Source organism: Camarhynchus parvulus, chromosome 19 (genome assembly GCF_901933205.1).
Source record: "Camarhynchus parvulus chromosome 19, STF_HiC, whole genome shotgun sequence".
Taxonomy (NCBI): Eukaryota; Metazoa; Chordata; class Aves; order Passeriformes; family Thraupidae; genus Camarhynchus; species Camarhynchus parvulus.
The window spans coordinates 8,312,102-8,329,905 of NC_044589.1; the positions used below are offsets into that span (position 1 = coordinate 8,312,102).

The window sequence follows — 17,804 nt, forward strand, 5'->3', positions numbered from 1 at the left end:
CCCCAAACCAGCCCAGTCCAAAGAAATGAAACATGTTGGAGCAACCAGGGCTAGTGGAAGGTAGCAGAGGGGTGGAATTAAATCATATTTACGGTATTTTCCAACCCAAACCATTCCATGAGTCCATGACCTGGTGTGGGGGCACAGGACACCCATCCCCACCCCTGTCTCAGCCTCCCTCTCTCCTGCTGTGCAGAACAGCTCACAGGGCTCAGAGAGGAATTAGAACAGCTCAGTATCACTGTTTTAATTTAATTAATTGGGCTTTCATTCTCTGGGAAGCTGAAAAGCAGCATTAGATGGGCCCTCTGATCTCCTCTGCTGTCTTGCACTGGTCCTTGTTTAATTGTGCCTGTTAATCACAGCTTTTGTGCCCATGCTTTATGTTATCAGGATGATTCAAGTCCATGCTAAACTTAAAATCTGGGCAAGCACAAGCAGCTGAGAAACTGAAATCTCTGTTGTGTTCTGGCCCCGATAAGGAGATCAGACAGGCCATGGGGCTGCTTGAAAGGCCCTCCACCAACAGAAATAAAAATTCTCCACATTAAGATTAAAAAAAGATAGGGAAACTGTTCACAGTCTGCTCACCATTTGGTCCCACAGATAAAATAGAACAAGAAATGCAGGAAGCTGAGATTTCACATGTTGTTATCCAGCCAGGGATGGATAATTCCATGAATGTGAAAACGCTCCTGTGCTGCTCACCACACACTGCTGCAGCCACTTGGCTTTGGCTACTTTTTATTTAGTTAAACAAGCCTGAAACCCAACAAAAACACTGCCCAAAGTGAGGGGGAATGACCCTCAGTTATGAGCCACAAGCCCCCAAGGACAGGATCACAAAATCCAAATTTGCAATTGAACATTTTGCGCTCTTTGTCCCTGCGGGTGACACAGCCCCGGGGCCATGGGGAGCAGGATCTTGTTCCAGCAGCTCCTACCAGGAATAAAACTCCTTCTGCCTGCAGCACAGAAGTCCCACACAGAGAATCCAGGATGGAACAAGGCTGGGTTAGAAAACATTAAACATTTTTTTTGGCCGGAATTGTGTCACAGCCCGGGGCGAGGCCTGCGCTAGGCCTGAGGCGCCTCTGTCACTGCCACCACAGCACAAACACATGAAAGATTTTTATTTTCTCTTATCTTTCCTCAGAAAGATTTTTATTTTCTCTTATTGTTCCTCCCCCACCCCTGCAGGATCCTCCCTGGAGCAGCTCCATCAGTGCCTGGTTGTACCATGGCCTGATGATGGGAAGCAGTGTTAAAAACGAGTGAAAAACCCCAACAAAACAACCCCAAAAATGAACCTCCAAAGAGAAAAAGAACCAAAGGCAGCACAATAACCTTGGAAACTTTTATTAATGTTGTTTAACCAAATGAACAGGTACAGAATTGGAGCATTTCCTTGCAAAAGCAGGAATGAAAATACAAAACTTGGCACTCCCAGATGTGCAAAAGCAGCTCAAAGCCCAGGGAACAGGACAGCCTTCACTCCTGCACCTGGAACAGCATTTATCACAAAAAAGTGTGAAATATGAAATTGCTGTGCCCATCAAAATTCTCATCCAAAACTCAATTATATCCAGAGATCTTGGTGGTTTTTTTTTGGACGAGGCCTACCAAAAATGTGGTTGAATTAAACACCAGGTATCTTCATAACAACCACATTTTTTTCACATTCTTGTCTGATGCTGGCAGGGAACATATTGCTGCACTTGCAATCTCTGGAGAACACTGCCTTTTCCTCATTAGCTTTTTGCACAGCAATTAATCCCTTTAATCAGTCAAATCAGTTCAACACTAGATCACAAAAGCACTAAGTAAAGAGAAAACAAGAAATTACCTTGTTAAATTTAATGAGCAAGGAAAAACAGACACTACATGGGCTGCAGCACTCCAGCATGGAAACATTTCAGTGCCTGAGCAGCACCAGCAGCCCACAGAATTACAATCATTTTGTCTTTAATCTGAAAACTGCATAATGCAACAGAGCAAGGAACTCTTTAGCTTATGAAAATGTGCACGTGCAGAATAAAAAGCAGTTTCATAAGGATGTGACAGTAAAAAAAAGAAAAAACAACCAGCTCACTTCTGCACAGTGACACTGCCTGGGCACGCAACAATGGCATCAAACCAGTACAAAACATTTCAGAACACAGAGCATTGGGTTTTCTTCTGAACTTGCTGCTGCTGTTCAAGGAAATCTGAGCTTTACAGGTGTTTACGTGGCCAAAAGGGGCTGCAATTCACAGACAAAACACTGTGCAAGCAGCAGCAAGCAGGTGATGCGTAAAACTTATTCACTCTGGTGTTTTAATCATGGAGAGAGCTCTCATCCAAAACAATTTTCCTGCAGGGAACAAAAAAAAGAGGAAAAAATGGTTATAGTTGAAGTTGTTTTTTTCTCCTGTAAAGTACAAGATGAAGGGAATGGGATTTCACAGTGACTCTTTTTCATGAAAAACAGGAATGCAGCTCATGCCACGAATAAATTTCTGCCACAATTCCAGTTTAACTAACAGAGTCTCACCTGAAGGGTGGAGCTGGAGCCACCTGCTGCTGGGGGTGGGATTTCTGATCCTTCATCTCATCTAAAAATCAGGGAAATTCAGCTCAGAACATGAAAGCCACACAGAGGCAGCAAATGAATCAAGAGCTGCAGGTTCCTCTGCTTGATTCATTCAGCCCCATTTGGAATCAGAACCCAGTCCCAGCTCTGCTGCATCACCCAGGACCCTCGTGGGGATCAGAAAATCAGAAATAATCCTTATTTCCATCCCTGAATTCCCAATCCCAGCTCAGCTGTGGAGCTCTGGCAGCAGACAGGGGCACAGCTGCTGTTGCTGTAACAATTTGTTATTGCAAATGCAATAACAAGCACAGGGATGTCACCCCCAGGGCTTCTACATTTTAAAATTACCACCAATATTTCCAAAAGTAACCAGAGATTTGGGACATTTCAAACTTTGGGTGTATCCAGCAGCTCTACAGACCAAGGGCACACCTGCTGAAGTCCCTGCGCAGATTCCTGGTGTTCTGCCTCCAGCCCAGGCTCCTCTCTCCTCTACTTCATTCTTCCTTCCAGCATCTTCTGGATCCTGCAGGCTGGCAGCCCTTGAATGACAGAGTGTTGTATATCATCCTCATTTTTTCCTTTTTTAACAGGATGAAATAGAAAATTCTGATGCCAAACACTCTGATGTCAACAAGTTCCTTTGTGAGACAGAAGTTAGAGATGACTTATGAGCACTCACTGTGGAGTTGTTCAGAGTTACTGGGTTCTGATCTTTAGTTCCAAGAAGAAAAAGAGTCATTTGGGATGTGAATATTTTCCTTAAAATTATGTTTAAATGACTTCTGCCATGTTCTTCAAATTTCCTCATATACTGCCATGAAAGCACAACCATTTTCACAAACTCTTCTTTATAAAGAGCTTTCATGACTCTGTTCTCTTAATGCACATTTTCTCTGTCTCAAAAAATTCCCCCATTCTGTCAAATTATCTCTGATTTCTGTGAAGACCAAGCACTGCCTTTCAGGGCTGTTGAAGTATTTGCTTTCCACCTACAGGAAGCTGTATTAACAAAACATTCTTTTCCATCTCAATTTAGCAGGAGAGTTCACATTCACGTCTCCAGGCAAGTTCCCTGGCACTCCACTCCCCAAGGAGTCTCAGCCCATTTTCTGAAAAGTCCTCCACAAATCTGTACACAGCACACAAAATAAACCCTTGAACACAAATAGAAATTATCAGCTCACCCAAGAGTGTGTCCCTGAGGCTCTTCTTGGATCTCCTCATCTCCAGGAACTGCATGGAGCATTCTTTCCAAAACATCATCCAGACTGGAGTGAGCCCTGTTAAATAAAAGATTTCGAGGTGATGGTGACAAGGGTCATGCTGCAAATTTCCAAATAAAACAGTCATAAGGGGATTTAAAGTTTTCTGCAAGCATTGAATCTTGTTAAAATTCTAAGTCTTTGTAACTCAAAGCCAGACATGCCTTCCCATCCTTTTTCATACCTTTCTGTATCCTCTGCTAGATTAAATGACTCCTTAGTCCATAAACTCTGATTTGTCTTCTCATTTCTCTCAGATTCTTTTCCTGACTCTCTGTTTTCCATTTTAACTTGATCAAGAGCTAGTCACATAAACAGCAAGATTTTAGTATCAAAGGAAGATAAACAAAGACATTAAAATGTTGTTTTCTTTGCTGCACTTGGGCAATTTCCAGTTGCCCATTTCTCAGTCACTCTTTCCTCAGCCAGGCCTGATTTTCTACCAGATGAACAAATTCCCATTATCTGCAGTCAAAGGTGGCCAGCAGCAAGGCCCAGATAAATATTTCACTCCAACACATTTCCAGACTCACAGGACTCTACATTTTGTTTCCCACTGAAATGAAAAATGCATTTGGAAATGAATCTTTAATCTTTCCCCTTCCAATCCCAGATATGGGAGAGAAACCCAAGGGAAATCTGAGGATGGCAGCTTGATTTGCCTATTCATCAAAATCCACTGATTTCCCCTCAAAGATTTATCAGCAATTTCTGCTCCTCACAGAAATCAGGGTTAGGGTTGGGCTTAGGGCTGAGAAGGGCACCCCATGGTGAATTTTCTCATCTGGAAATTCCTGGTGATAGGGTTAAACTCAGGTTTGGGCTAATGGGGAATATTTCAGCCCCTTCTGCTGGGCTATGATAAGCAGGAAGCACGAGGCTGCCACAAAAAAATGGGAGTCTGAAATAGCTGTGCTTTATGCAAATCCAAGAAAACCACAGTGATTGAGCAGCCAGCAATAGCCTGCTGCAGTCCTCTCCCCCTAAAAACAAGAAGCTCCAATGAACTTCCATCCCTCAGGAAAAGATTTCACAAAGCTGTAGGACAACCAAACATGTGCCAGCATCATTCTCAAGTGACTGTGGTATTTAGCTTTTTACAGACTTAACTCATGTTCTGCCTTTTTCTTTTTTTTCTTTTGCCTTTTTTTGTCTGCTTTTTTTTCACTGCTGCTCACTTTGTGACTCACTGGAGGAAAAAAAAAAAGCACAGCCTATAAACATTTAGGTTTTCTCCTCCTCTGACACGACTTGTTGTACATCTAAAAATGATTCCCACTTAGCACCATTTGCATTTGCAGCAGCACAAAGATTCACCACTCTGCTGTCTTTGTAACAGAGCAGGAAATACAATATTCATTACCCCAGTGGAAGCTATTTTCTTCCTCTGTGAAATCAGAGGCATTATTTCATGCTGGAGAATTAGGAACATTAACAGGTAGGGTGCAGTGGCCACTTTCTGAAGTGAATCACCCTCCCAGAATGGATTTGACATCACCTGCCCAGCACCTCTGCTCCTGTGGGTGTTGTCACCTGCGTGTGAGCACAGCACGAGCTCCAGTGGCACAATAAAAGCAGAAAATTCATTCTCCTGCTTAGACCTGCAAACCTCCCCCAGCAGCTCCCTGTGGACCTTGGAGGGAACACACAGGGAAAGGCAGCAAACACTGGTGGGGGCACCAAGCTAAAAATTGCAGTTTATTGTTCCAGCTGAACAGCCAGTGACGAGGACTCAGAGGCAGTTTGCAGCAAGGCAAAAAGAATTTTCTATTTTTAATCTCCACATTGGGACTGTTAGCAACCAACCATTCACTTGCACTCCGGAGTCTGGCAATCCCATCCCTTCCAAGGCTGGAGTGATGGAATCTTGCTGCTTTAAGTGTTCTGTTAAAAACAGCATTATTTCCATATTGGTCTAGGCTGACTGTAAACTAAAGTACCATATAACTTTATCCATCCAACCCTGGAGGAAAACCTACATCTATACATCTATACATCTGTACATCTATAATTATTTATATATTATAACTTAAATAAATATAATTTAAATTTGAATATTTATAATTTAAATAATATATTATCAAATATATTCTAATAAATATATTGTATTAATTATAATAATATAATTATGTAATTATACTAATAATTAATATCTATATATAATTATGTATACACTTTAGAAATATTAATATATATTATTAAATTGAAATACATATTATATATTTATATAGAATATTTATATATTTATATAGTTATCTATATTCAAAAGTAGTAATATTTATGTTTATTATAATAATGTAATAATATAGTAATATTATGTCATAATATGTACTGTATATATAATAATATATATGAAATATAATATAATATATATTAATAAATATAATTTCTATATTATAATTTATAATTATTTTATATATTAACCTACAGGCTGCCCCTGACCATCATTAATGGCATCACCTTTGACGCCAATCTCCACAGGTTCTTGTTTTGGTGAATGAGAAAACAGAGTCAGGATGGACATTTTATTGATCCCAAGGTCTGGTGTTAATTTAGGAAGAGCTTAATGATGGATAAGCAAAGCAAACTCTTCTCCAACACCCTCCAGTGAAAACCACACAGAGTTTTTACATTTTCTGACTGGAGATGTGTGTGAACACAAGAAGAATTGCAAATCACTGAGCTCTGCACAGACACCTGGGGGGTGCAGCTGCCTCCTTTAATAGGGAACACAAATTGCTCCAGGACACCTTTGAAAAATTCAGTGTACGCCAAACTCCTCTCTGTGTTAAACTCCACCTGCACTCAGTGTGCTCTCAGCAGCAGCAAGGAAACCACTCAGAGAAATGCAGAGGCTTCAAGAACTGCCAGTTATTTAAGCTGTTGATCATTTAAGCTCTTGATCTTCCTCATAATTGACTGCAACTAATTTGGAAGCTCCAGTGTATTTTGGCAGTGAATGGTTTGGGAGAAATCCTGACTGAGCACAGCTGGAAAGCCTCCCACAGTTTGGGGTGAAGTGGCTCTTACCAATTTCATCCAGAAGCTCTTGGGCTGGTGGAGGCAGCTCATCACTGGAGGGGGGAGATGCCTCTGACAGTGCTGAGACAGAGGGAAAAAATATTCTAGTTAATTAGCAGTAATTAATCCTTAATAACTGTGACATAGGCTTACACTCTGATAGCATCTTGCTTACATATTTCATTTAACACCCTGCACGAGCCTGGCTCATTCATATTTTATCAAATTTCCCTCAATAATTCCATAACGGAAAAATCATTTTGAGCCAGACTTGCACATTCAGCTCTCAATGGTGTATCAGAAATCTGAGGCCAGTAATATTTACACTTCAAACAGAGGTTGATTTAGAGGTCAGAGTTCTTAGTCTGCAGGTGCAAACACAAAATCCATAACCTAATTAGCACCAGCAGTACATGGTTGAGTGCTTAGCTATTAATCCCTCTAAAAAGAGACATCCAGGAGCAAAAAAAGAAGGGGGAAAAAAGGAAAAATAATGAATAGACTGATGAATTTCCATTTAAATCCATTTCTCTGTCTATTGAACAATTTATTTTGGCTGGGGCTGGGATAAAAGACTTACCAGGTGCCTGCCTGGTGTTCCTCAGGGATGAAGCAACTGGTGGCAACCCAACCTGTGTGAGATCAAACAGAATGAAATACAAGAAGGTAAATTGAAAAACTGCTGATCTTCAATCCTCCCCTTCAACATCCTTAATCCAAAATTTACGTAGAGCCTTCAATTAAAGCCTGAGCTGGCCATTAAATTTTAAACTAAGCTCTCCAATCAGTCCAGAATATGAAAATAGAGCAAGACTGATGTGTCAAAAATTTTGCTTAGATTGCTGTGCAGTCATATTTTAGCTGTGAGATATCATCAGCTACATAATCTTTACTTCAACACTCTGAACAGACAACTGGATGGGAATTTTCTAGCTAGACAGCTCCAAGATTTCTTCAGTTCTCATTGTCTGCTTGGAATCTTTCACTATTAAAGCCAGGCACATCTGTTCATCAGAAGAGCCCCCCAAAATTAAGAATTTGTAACCAGAGGCAAATCCTCACTGCCCTCAAAGTGGCAATATGCACTTAATTCTAGAATAAGATTTTGGACATGAAGTGACAGCATCAGCAGAGCCACTCAGGGCTGTAAATGAATTTAATGAATTCCAACTGTTCTGGCACTGGAGCAGCACGACACAGACCTGCCTGTGCCAGGTCAGCTGCACAATGAGCAAACTCTGATTCCAGCTCTGAACCACAACCCCAGAACTGGAAATAACAAGAAAGGTGAAAAGGCAACTGTGTTATACAAAACTGTCTGCAAAGGCAATTTGAGATAATGCTGTGGCTCAGGAACACTTCAGTGCCAAAAGGATCAGTGAAAATGGCTGCAGTGACCTTGGAAACTCTGCTCTCCAAAGGGAGAGGTTTGACAGAACAAAGCTGACGGGATTGGGCACATTTAATGTGCAGAAAAAGGAGAAAAAAGCTTTGAACAAAGAGCTCGTTCAAACCACCTTTTGCAGAGTTCATTCCGGACTCCAGGCAAAATCTGGTCTGGGTTTTCCCTTTTGCCAACTCCATTCCAGACTCTGGCCAGACTCTGGTCCAGGTTTTCCCTTTTGCTGACTCCATTGGAACTCAAGCCAAAATCCAGTCCAGGTTTTCCCTTTTGCCGAGTCCATCCAATACTCTGGCCAAAATCCATCCCAGGTTTTTGCCTTTGCCAAATCCATTCCGGACTTGGGGCAAAATCCACTCCAGTTCTTTTCTTTTGCTGAGTCCACTCCAGACTCTGTCTGGAATCTGTTCCAGGTTTTCCCATTTGCTGAGTTCATTCCTGGCTCTGCTAAAATCCAGTCTGGGTATTTCCTTTTGCCAAGTCCATTCTGAAATCTGGTCCGGGTTTTTCCTTTTGCTGAGTCCATTCCATACTCCAGCCACAATCCAGTCCACGTTTTCACTTTTTCTGAGTCTGTTCCAGACTCCAGGTGAAATCCGGTCCGGGTTTTTCCTTCTGCCGAGCCCATTCCATACTCCAGCTGTAATCCAGTCCGTGTTTTCACTTTTGCCGAGTCCATTCCAGATTCCGGGTGAAATCCGGTCCAGATTTTTCCTTTTGCCGAGTCCATTCCGGACTCGGGTTGAAATCCAGGATTCCAAAGGCTGGGAAGTGGAAATTCCCAACAGTCAGGGAGGGCAGGGAAGGGCCACTTGGAGAGAGGCCAACATTCCCCAGCAAGGGGAACCCAAATTTTGTGTAATCAGTGCCTGAAATCAATCAGGACTTTTGCCACTTCATCCACAGAGCCACAATCCAAAACACCCACAAAGACCCACAAGCATTCCTCTGCCCGCATTTCTTCTTAATAAAAGTTTTGTCAAAAATATTTTTAAAGAACATTAAGAGAATATTTATAGAAATTCCCGGTGTAAGTTATTTTCTGACTTACGGGCTCTTTTGGTCCAAATGGGCAAACTCTTGGAGCCACCACTGGAATTTCCATGCTCCTCTCCCCTTCCCAGGCTGTGGTGAAAGTCTTGAACACTGTGGAGGAGGTCTCTTGAGAGCCACAAAAGGAAGAATCTGAAGAAAATTCACGGCACTGTTTGTATTTCTCAAAGGCTAATGGAAATTTTTCATCTAGAATTAAAAAAAAACGGGGAAAAAAAAAGTAAAGACAGCGAAGCTGGAGAATTATTTTTGGCATTTTTGTATCTTTAGCACATTTCAACAGAAGCAGAAAAAAATTTAAAGGGAACAGGCACCTGCACAAGAAACTCTAACCCATAAAAGACCAAACTGATAACCCAGGAATTCCACCTCAGACAAAACTTTGCCAACTGAGAAATTCCAGCCACTGTCTTACACCAAATTAATGAAGCACAAATATTTATTCATTACTCTTTAGCACTCCAGCTCAACAAACATTCATCATGTTATTTAACTTGTTATAAACATACTGAGTGCTTATTAAACTGCCTTTAAAATACTAAAATCCACATGTATCGGTTCAAATTTAAATTACTTAATTTCTGATTTATGAAGGCTGCCAGAGACCTTTCAGGCAGTGACTTTTTCAGCTGTGTCCCTGTAAATTCTCCTTTAATTCTGTGTCTTTGAACAATGAGATTTCCAACAACAGGAACAACAGCATTTCTCATGCAAGCCTGACATTCCTGCACGGAGAAACGGAGGTTCGCGATTCACCTTGATGTGATTTTTACATTAAAAAATCCTGGCAGAAAGGCCTGGCTGGCACAGAGAGGAGAAATAATTCCCTGTGAATCCTCTTTTTCCCCCTCCCTGCATTACCTGAGCCCAGGGGGGTGCTGACACTGGTGGGAGCGTGGCTCAGCCGAGGTGTTTTACACTCCACGCCCCTCTGGAAGTTCTGCTCACAGGGGATGCTGGACAAATCCTGAATATCTGCCACTGATCTGAATTATTGAGAGATGTTCTGACAGTTAGAATGGCCACTTCTCCTGCCCCTGTGAATCACCAGATCCTGCTATTTTCAGGGTCTTGAAATTTTAATTTCGTGCAGTCTTATCTAGTTCGCCGGAATGGAGGGAGATGTTCCCTTTGAAACTCCTCACAGGAATCTTGGGAGGCCCAAAATCACCATCCTCAGGGAAGTTAAAGAGGCAGAAAAGGTTAATTATTTCCTTCCCCTTCCTTTCCAGGATGTGTTAAATAATCCTCCTACAAAAGCAGCTCAGGAAGCTGCTTCCAGAAAGGGCAGGAACTCCAAAATGAACCAAAAGGCAGGAAAAAAATCCCCAAAGGCAAGGGAAAACCTCAAGGGTTAACAAAAATTAATGAGCCATTAATTAAGACTAAATGTAGGCTTTGGGAGCATTTAAAAGAATGACTCTGATAAACTGAGCGTGCTGAAGGCACTGACACAGCCCCAAGTGAAAAAAATGAAATCCAAATTGATCAAATTTTGGGGAGATACACCCTGGATTCCATCATCCTCAAAGGCCATGGAAAGAACAGACACCTCCTGTAAATCAGTAATTTCATGCAAATCTCCATTAGCTGTAAATATAAATTAACCTCATTAGCTGAATCACAAACATACTCTGCTGATTTTTTTTTCCTCCCTGAAAATCACAGAACTATTTCTGTAATAAAATTTATTTGGCTCCACACGAACGATTTGCTCTTTAAAGTAATTTTATTTCCCTGTACCATATGGAGAGAAGAAACCAGGAATCCTCACACTTGCATGGGAAGAAGCACACCCAGATGAACACCAAGTTAATTACTTCTGAATATGAAAATATTCCCAACTAAGGGCAACACTTTTACACCAATCTCACAACTTTTCACAGGAAAATACTCTCTCAATACTCTGGGGAGTTTTCTCTTGGTCTGTCCCACCTCCCTTGACAAAAATTTTGTAGTTAATGACCAATTTGCTGAAGTTTTGCTATAAAATGTGGCTCTTACACATCTTTATCTTGGCATTCTTCTTGTGGCTCCCACAGCATTGCTTCTTGTGCTGCATCCACACTGAAAGGAGGAAAGGTCACATTCACCCTCAGAAAATTATGGAAACTGAGAAATTTGGTTTTCCTTTCTCTCAGGAAGTTTAAGCACTACCTTCTCTCTGAGGTAGACTGCAGCTCATAAAGACTTTTTGCTTAAAACCTTAGAAGGTGGAGACTGGTAGGAGAAAAATGGCATTTTTAACAGATTAAGGATTTGTTAAAACTTCTAAATGGCATTTGCAGCTTCAGAACAAAAGTGAAATTAATAAAATTAAGTGAAATTAATTAATTAATCTGCCTGCTCATCTGGTGCTGGGGACTGGCAGCTCCTCCCTAGGATGTCAGAATGGAGCAAAATTATTAACAAAAATAAAAAAACAAGAAAAAAGAGATGTGAAGTGAGTGATCTGAGGCACTGCTGGAATATCAATGAGAGCAGGCAGTGGCACTAATTGTCTGCCAGGAACACGGAGAAATAATGACGTTTAAGTGCTCACCTCGTTAAAACTGGGTGAAATTAATAAAATGAAATAAAAGAAATCAAAACCTAGGAATAGACACCACTCCATTGTTCCATCATCCCTTGATCTGTCTCAGATTGTGACAAGGTCAAAGAGGATTAGGCAGATGCTCAGAGAGCAACATCCCCTGTGTCCTGCTGCCAGAAGTTCCTAAGTGAAGGGAACAACCAAAAACCTCCTTTTTTTTTATCCTAAAGCCAAGTGATTTCTACTGCTGGTACCTCCCTTTGGCTCCTGGGTGGGGAGGAGCCTTGGCAGTCACAGCCAACTTCTGGAAAAATTTTACCACGCTGGTAAAATAGAAAATTTTAATAAAATAAATGTAATAATATAAAATTTAGTAATATAAATTTAATAATATAAAATATATAATTTCATAGGGGGGGACAAAAAAAACCCTCCTGTTCTTCAGAGGAGCCAGCCAAACCTCCAAGGTTTCAGAGCCTGCCCAATCTGATGTTACCCCCAGGCAGAATCCAGTGAACATTCCTGGGCTGATCCCCTGGGGTTGGGAAAGGCAGGATCTTCATGGCACTTCAGCTCCACAACCAAAATTAAAGCAGATGACTGAAGCTTTAATTTGAATTATCTTTGCTCTGTTTCAGGCTGTGGTTTATCAGTGGAAAAGGAATTGTGATATGTACATGGCTTTTTTTTCCTTATTTTAGCTCCCTCATTAAGGCAAAAAAAAAACCCCAACCAAACTCTGCAAAAGACAAAATCCCTTGAGACCTGTGCAAATCCCTTTTTGTGTTTTCTTAGCAAGGAGCTGAGCTATGTAGATAATCATTAAAAACCACCACTGGCATCTTATTTGAATATTAGATATATAAGCAGAATTAATGAAGAGAGCACACTTTAAAAGCTAATTTATGCCTGAAGGAACAATGAAAATGAGTTTTTCTACCTGGCTCCAGGCATTTGGCTCAGCTGATTCACTCCCAGCTTGTTTCTGCCACCGCTCTGTGGTGTTGTGCTGCAGAATAGTATTTTTCCTCCTGAATACAAATAACAAATGTTCCCTGTTATTGGCTTTTGCAAGCACAAAAGAAAACAACCCAACTCATTGAACAGGAAATTGTGACTTTATTAATTTTTTTTTTTTTTTTTTTTTTTTTGTGTCTGTGTTCTTGTGACCTTTGTTGTTATGGAAAGACAAATGTGTTTTAAAGATGCATTTTCATAAACATGGCACAGCTGCCAGACAGGCACTGAAGCACTGGGGAATATCACAACATTTAGAGATTTGAGCTAAAAGAGACAACAGAGTAAGGAAACAATGATTCTTGCAATATTCTGCACACACACTCTGTCAGCTCTCGCTGGGTTTAAGCCCAAGATCCTCCCTGCAATGAGAATATTAATGTGTAAATACAACTCTAATTCAGTTTCAAGCACCACAGCAAGTTGCATAAAAAGATTAAACTTCGCCCCAGGGTAAAAATAAAAAGGTTTCAAACAAGTTTTTTTGTTTTGGCTTTTTAACTGAAACACAGCAAGTACATAAACACTGCATCTGAAATGATTTCAGGCACTGCAATGCCCAAACCAAAATCCTAAATGGTCTGAACTCTCCCAGAAATAATAATTTTGAAATAAGAGATCAACTGAGCCTGAAGAATGGAGGTTCAGCCTTGTGACAGGAGAGCTGCTGGCAAAAACAATGCAACAGCTTTGTGTCCCTGCCTCAGAAGTGCTTCAAGGAAAAGGACATTTACCTGGAGCCTGAATTGCTGCATCTGCAGGTGATTTCTGTAAAAATCCTGCACAAACATCTTCTGCTTTGCCCTCAGCATCTGAGGTCTGAAAAGGGGAAAAAGAGAATTTAATTCAATTTTTGACAGAGCAGCTGCAAAGGGCAGGACAACCCCCCCAGGATGATGGGAGTGGAGAGAGAAACTTTTCAGGAGCTCATCAGCAAACAGCCCAGAGTGGATTTAACAGTAAAATAGAAAAGTTTTGTATCTTCCAGAAATTAATGAAGATTAATTTGCTAACTCTCACCTAAATCTTTATTTGCAGGTACTGTTTGGAAAGAAAAGAATAACAATGAAAAAAAATCTCCCATTTTCCACAGCTCTCTTCAAATCAAATGGGAGCACAATTAAACCACATGTTGTGTAACTTATGTCCAAAAAATGTTATTTTTACCTCTGGTTCTGACTTTCCCTCAAGAGCAGGAGGAAGGAAATAATCAGGAGTGAAGAATTCTTCAGTCACATCAGGAGGTGAATTAAGGGAACAATGCAATTCCCTTGAATGTCCCTGCGCAAGAAATCATCACCTGAGATGATCCCCCTCTCTATTAATAAAAAATACATATTTCAGCCAATAAAAACCACTGAAATTCTGAAATTTTATTAAATTATTCCCTGACTTTCAACCCACCTCCTGCTCCTTGCATTACCTTGGTGGTTTTAAATAAAAAAAAAAAAAAAAAAAAAGGGGGGAAGGAGGAGGGGAATTGTTACTCAGATGAGCTCAGGCTAAACTTTTCCATGGACAAGCAGCTGCCACTGATCTCCCTGGATTTCTGTACATACTCTAGAGAGATTCTCAGCTTGCTGAGGAAGGGCTGAACTCTTAGGAATGGATTTTCCAGACACTGCTTGCTCATCTGGTGCTGGGGACTGGCAGCTCCTCCCTAGGATGTCAGAACGGAACAAAATTATTAACCAAAAATAAAAAAAAAAAAAAAAAAGAAAAAAGAGATGTGAACTGAGTGATCTGAGGCACTGCTGGAATATCAATGAGAGCAGACAGTGGCACTAATTGTCTGCCAGGAACACGGAGAAATAATGACATTTAAATGCTCACCTCGTTAATTAATCTAAGCAGGGGAAGCTTGCCCTGTTCCTTTGTCCAGAACTTTTTGAAAAGCTTTACCCACTGAGCTGCTGCAGAAAAAGCAGCTGTGTGGTGAGACTGGAAGGAATAAAAGTGTGATAGCCCTCTCAGGGGTCTGAGAGCTTTGGGCTTCTCCTGCTGATAACATTAATCAGTGATGATGAAGGTCTCCAAGCTCATCCCCCCACCTATTAACACCTAATATTCATCTTATCTCTATTTATGCCCATCAGGGAGTGACTGACTTGCTCTGAGGGCAAAGCTCTGCAAGATAAAATGGACAAAGCTTGTAAAAATTAAAAAAAAAAAAATCACAGGAGCTGAAATGTGATTGGAAATGGAAGGGGACAAAAAGAGAACAGAGCATTTACCTGTGGTGGAAGTGCTGGGTGCAGGCTCCAGGTCACTGTCCCCAGAGTCACTTCTGTCCTCACTGTCCCAGGGCTCAGCAGCCTCACCTGGCTGCCACCCACAGCTCTGCTGCTCCTCAGCTCTGGGGGCTCCAGCAGGGCCCTCCTGGGGCATCTCCATGACACTTTCTGCTTCACTCTCAGACGTGCATTCACTGCCAGAGTAGGGACAGCTGAGCCCCAGCCGACCTGAGGCCACTCTTCTGGCTATCTGCTTGACTTCAACTACACAAAAAAAAACCCCCAAAATTACCATTTCACATCCCAGAATCTGGAGCTTCAGAGCATCCCTTGTGTTTCACTGTGCCTGCAGTGTAGAAATTTGGAAAATCTGCATTTGGAAATGCAAAGGTTAGAGCTGGCAGCACCACAGCCTTTGTCATGAAAAGAGCTAAACACTTCCTTTTATTTTAAATAAAATAAAATAAATATTTAAATTTTAAAACCTGCACAAATTGACATGGACAAGTCTCTACAGAACAGGTTTTGTTGGCTGGATTCTCCATTATCCATGCCCGTGCTGCCATCCACTGGGCACTGCCATCCCTGCCCTTCCTGAATCCTCACACCGCCCAAAACCAGGCTGCAAATCCCTCCAGCTCCAGAAACCAAACCACCTCAACGTGCCTGGGATTATTTTATGCCCAGAATGTGCAAGACACAGGATCCCACTCGCTTGGATTCCATCCAAGGACAACCTTGCAGATCTTCAGCAATTAAAGCACAGAGACCTTTCCTCGTGTGCTGAGTTTAATGCACTGCACTGCAGCAAGATTTCTGCTATTAATGCTGATTTAACACTGGTTTAACACTGATTTAACATTGATTCAACACTGGTTTAACACTGATTTAACACCAATTCAACACTGATTTGACACTGATTTACTCACTCCTCCATCCTGCCTGCATCACCTTCCTCTTCTCACTGCTTTTTTTGCTGCAGAATTCCACCCTTGGTTTTGAATGGCACCTGCAAGAAATGATTATGAAATGCACAAACTATTTTAGAGCCTGAGCATATTGTGTCAAGTATTCCCCAGCCAGGAAAAGGCTCCAAGTTGTTTTAACATCAATTAGAGCACGTGTGCCTCTCAGCCTTTTAACAACCCAGCAGAACCAGCAGATTGAGCTGCCAGGAGCTTGGAAAGCACAGATAATTATTTAGGTTTATTCCAGATTAACCAGACAAGCTGTACATCTCAGAGCAGAGTTGCAGATGCTGCAGCTCCAAAAACCACACCATGGGTGATGTGGGGATTGTTTTATTGAGGGGATCACAGTTTCACACCTGGACAATGATTCTGCCACCAGTTCACTCCCTGACCTCCACTGACCACGGAATATTTCTGTTCTAACCTTTACCAGCAGGTTTTTTCTGATCCAAACGGATCATGGATTAATTTTAAAACTGCAGCAGTTTTCCTGATTTGACCAAACACTGAAAGAAGTGTCTGTCCCCCACCTTTCCAACATGAATCTGCACAAGTTTTGACAGGTAATTTCAACATGTGCTTTGCATTCCTGCTTAAAACCACAGAGAAATGACATTAAAAAGCATTTCTGCTGGGAATTGAAGGAGGCTGTGCCCAGAGAGGAGAACCACCTTCATTAATATCTCCCCAGATTGCTCTCCTTGGGCCCTGGTACATTTTGGACCACTGACCTCCATCCCAGAGGCATGTGAAATCATTTTTAACAGCTCTCTTTAACACAAAGTGCCCTGTCACAGCAGCTCTGCAGCTGACAATGACTCACAGCAGGCTCCTCTCTGCACAGATGGCTTTTGCCTTCCTGAGGAACATTTAATGCCAGCCTTGATCCTGATGTGCCTCTCTCTCTGCAGATGAATCTGTCAGAATTAACTCCTCTATGAATAAGATCAAAACTCACCACTTCTCCTCCTCCCTTCTTGCTGCAGGATGTGAATCAGCTCCTCTCTGGCACTGCAAGTTGAACTTTTTCTGGCTTCTTGCAGACACGTGTGGGAGGAAATGCTGAAAGGAGTCCAACAAGCCATGATTCAGCACACACTGGGCACTCTGCTAATTACTGCTAATTACTGCCTGAGCTGGCTGGGATGCAGCCTCAGAACAGGACAGCACCAACTTTAATCCCTGAGTTTTATTTTTAGCTGCTCTGCTCAGGACAAAGGATGACAACTCCAGCAAAAGCTCTGCCCTGGATTTCTAGCAGGTTTCAGGTGCAGGCAGGCAATGAAAACATGGAACTTCCAGGGGGATGAGTGGACCTGAATGACTCAAGATTATCCTGACAGGAGAGATGTAACTGGATTTCTCTCTTTCTCTTTGGTCCATGTATTTAATAATTGAAGTGATCCAGAAGCCCTTCCCAATAACAGCTTAGGCCTCAACACAAACAGAAATATTTCTCCACTGAGAGGAGAAAGAGGAGAAACATTTCTCCTTTTCCCTGAGATTCCCATCTCCATTTCAGTGCAGGATTTGGATTTTAACCCCACCCTGAGCCCCTGGATCAGTGCTGTCCTGGGAGGACTGGAGAGAAAGAGGAAATAATACAATTGCACTGCTGAGCTGCCTTCATTCCTGTATTTAAAGCACATTTTAAAGGACAGATTCATCCCTCCTCTTGCACACCACCCATCCCTGCTAAGGATCACAGAAATGATAACCAGGCCCTTGCCCAA

General features: G+C 41.7%; 1 protein-coding gene across 1 annotated transcript in view; it reads right to left on the reverse strand.

Annotated features, from left to right (window-relative positions):
• Positions 1–2,217: 2,217 nt before the first annotated feature.
• The window catches only part of TEX14 (testis expressed 14, intercellular bridge forming factor), a 32,532-nt gene continuing 16,945 nt past the window's right edge, over positions 2,218–17,804 (reverse strand). Inside the window, exons 14-31 of the mRNA XM_030962802.1 lie at positions 17,030–17,133; positions 16,030–16,109; positions 15,101–15,364; positions 14,426–14,526; positions 14,034–14,147; positions 13,601–13,685; positions 12,790–12,880; positions 11,321–11,383; positions 10,178–10,302; positions 9,315–9,505; positions 7,442–7,493; positions 6,871–6,942; positions 5,647–5,724; positions 4,025–4,142; positions 3,763–3,858; positions 3,008–3,117; positions 2,534–2,594; positions 2,218–2,353 (exon numbers count right to left, since the gene is read on the reverse strand). Coding sequence (XP_030818662.1) covers positions 2,317–2,353; positions 2,534–2,594; positions 3,008–3,117; positions 3,763–3,858; positions 4,025–4,142; positions 5,647–5,724; positions 6,871–6,942; positions 7,442–7,493; positions 9,315–9,505; positions 10,178–10,302; positions 11,321–11,383; positions 12,790–12,880; positions 13,601–13,685; positions 14,034–14,147; positions 14,426–14,526; positions 15,101–15,364; positions 16,030–16,109; positions 17,030–17,133 — 1,842 coding nt within the window. The 3' untranslated portion in view covers positions 2,218–2,316. The remainder of the gene's footprint in view (positions 2,354–2,533; positions 2,595–3,007; positions 3,118–3,762; positions 3,859–4,024; positions 4,143–5,646; positions 5,725–6,870; positions 6,943–7,441; positions 7,494–9,314; positions 9,506–10,177; positions 10,303–11,320; positions 11,384–12,789; positions 12,881–13,600; positions 13,686–14,033; positions 14,148–14,425; positions 14,527–15,100; positions 15,365–16,029; positions 16,110–17,029; positions 17,134–17,804) is intronic.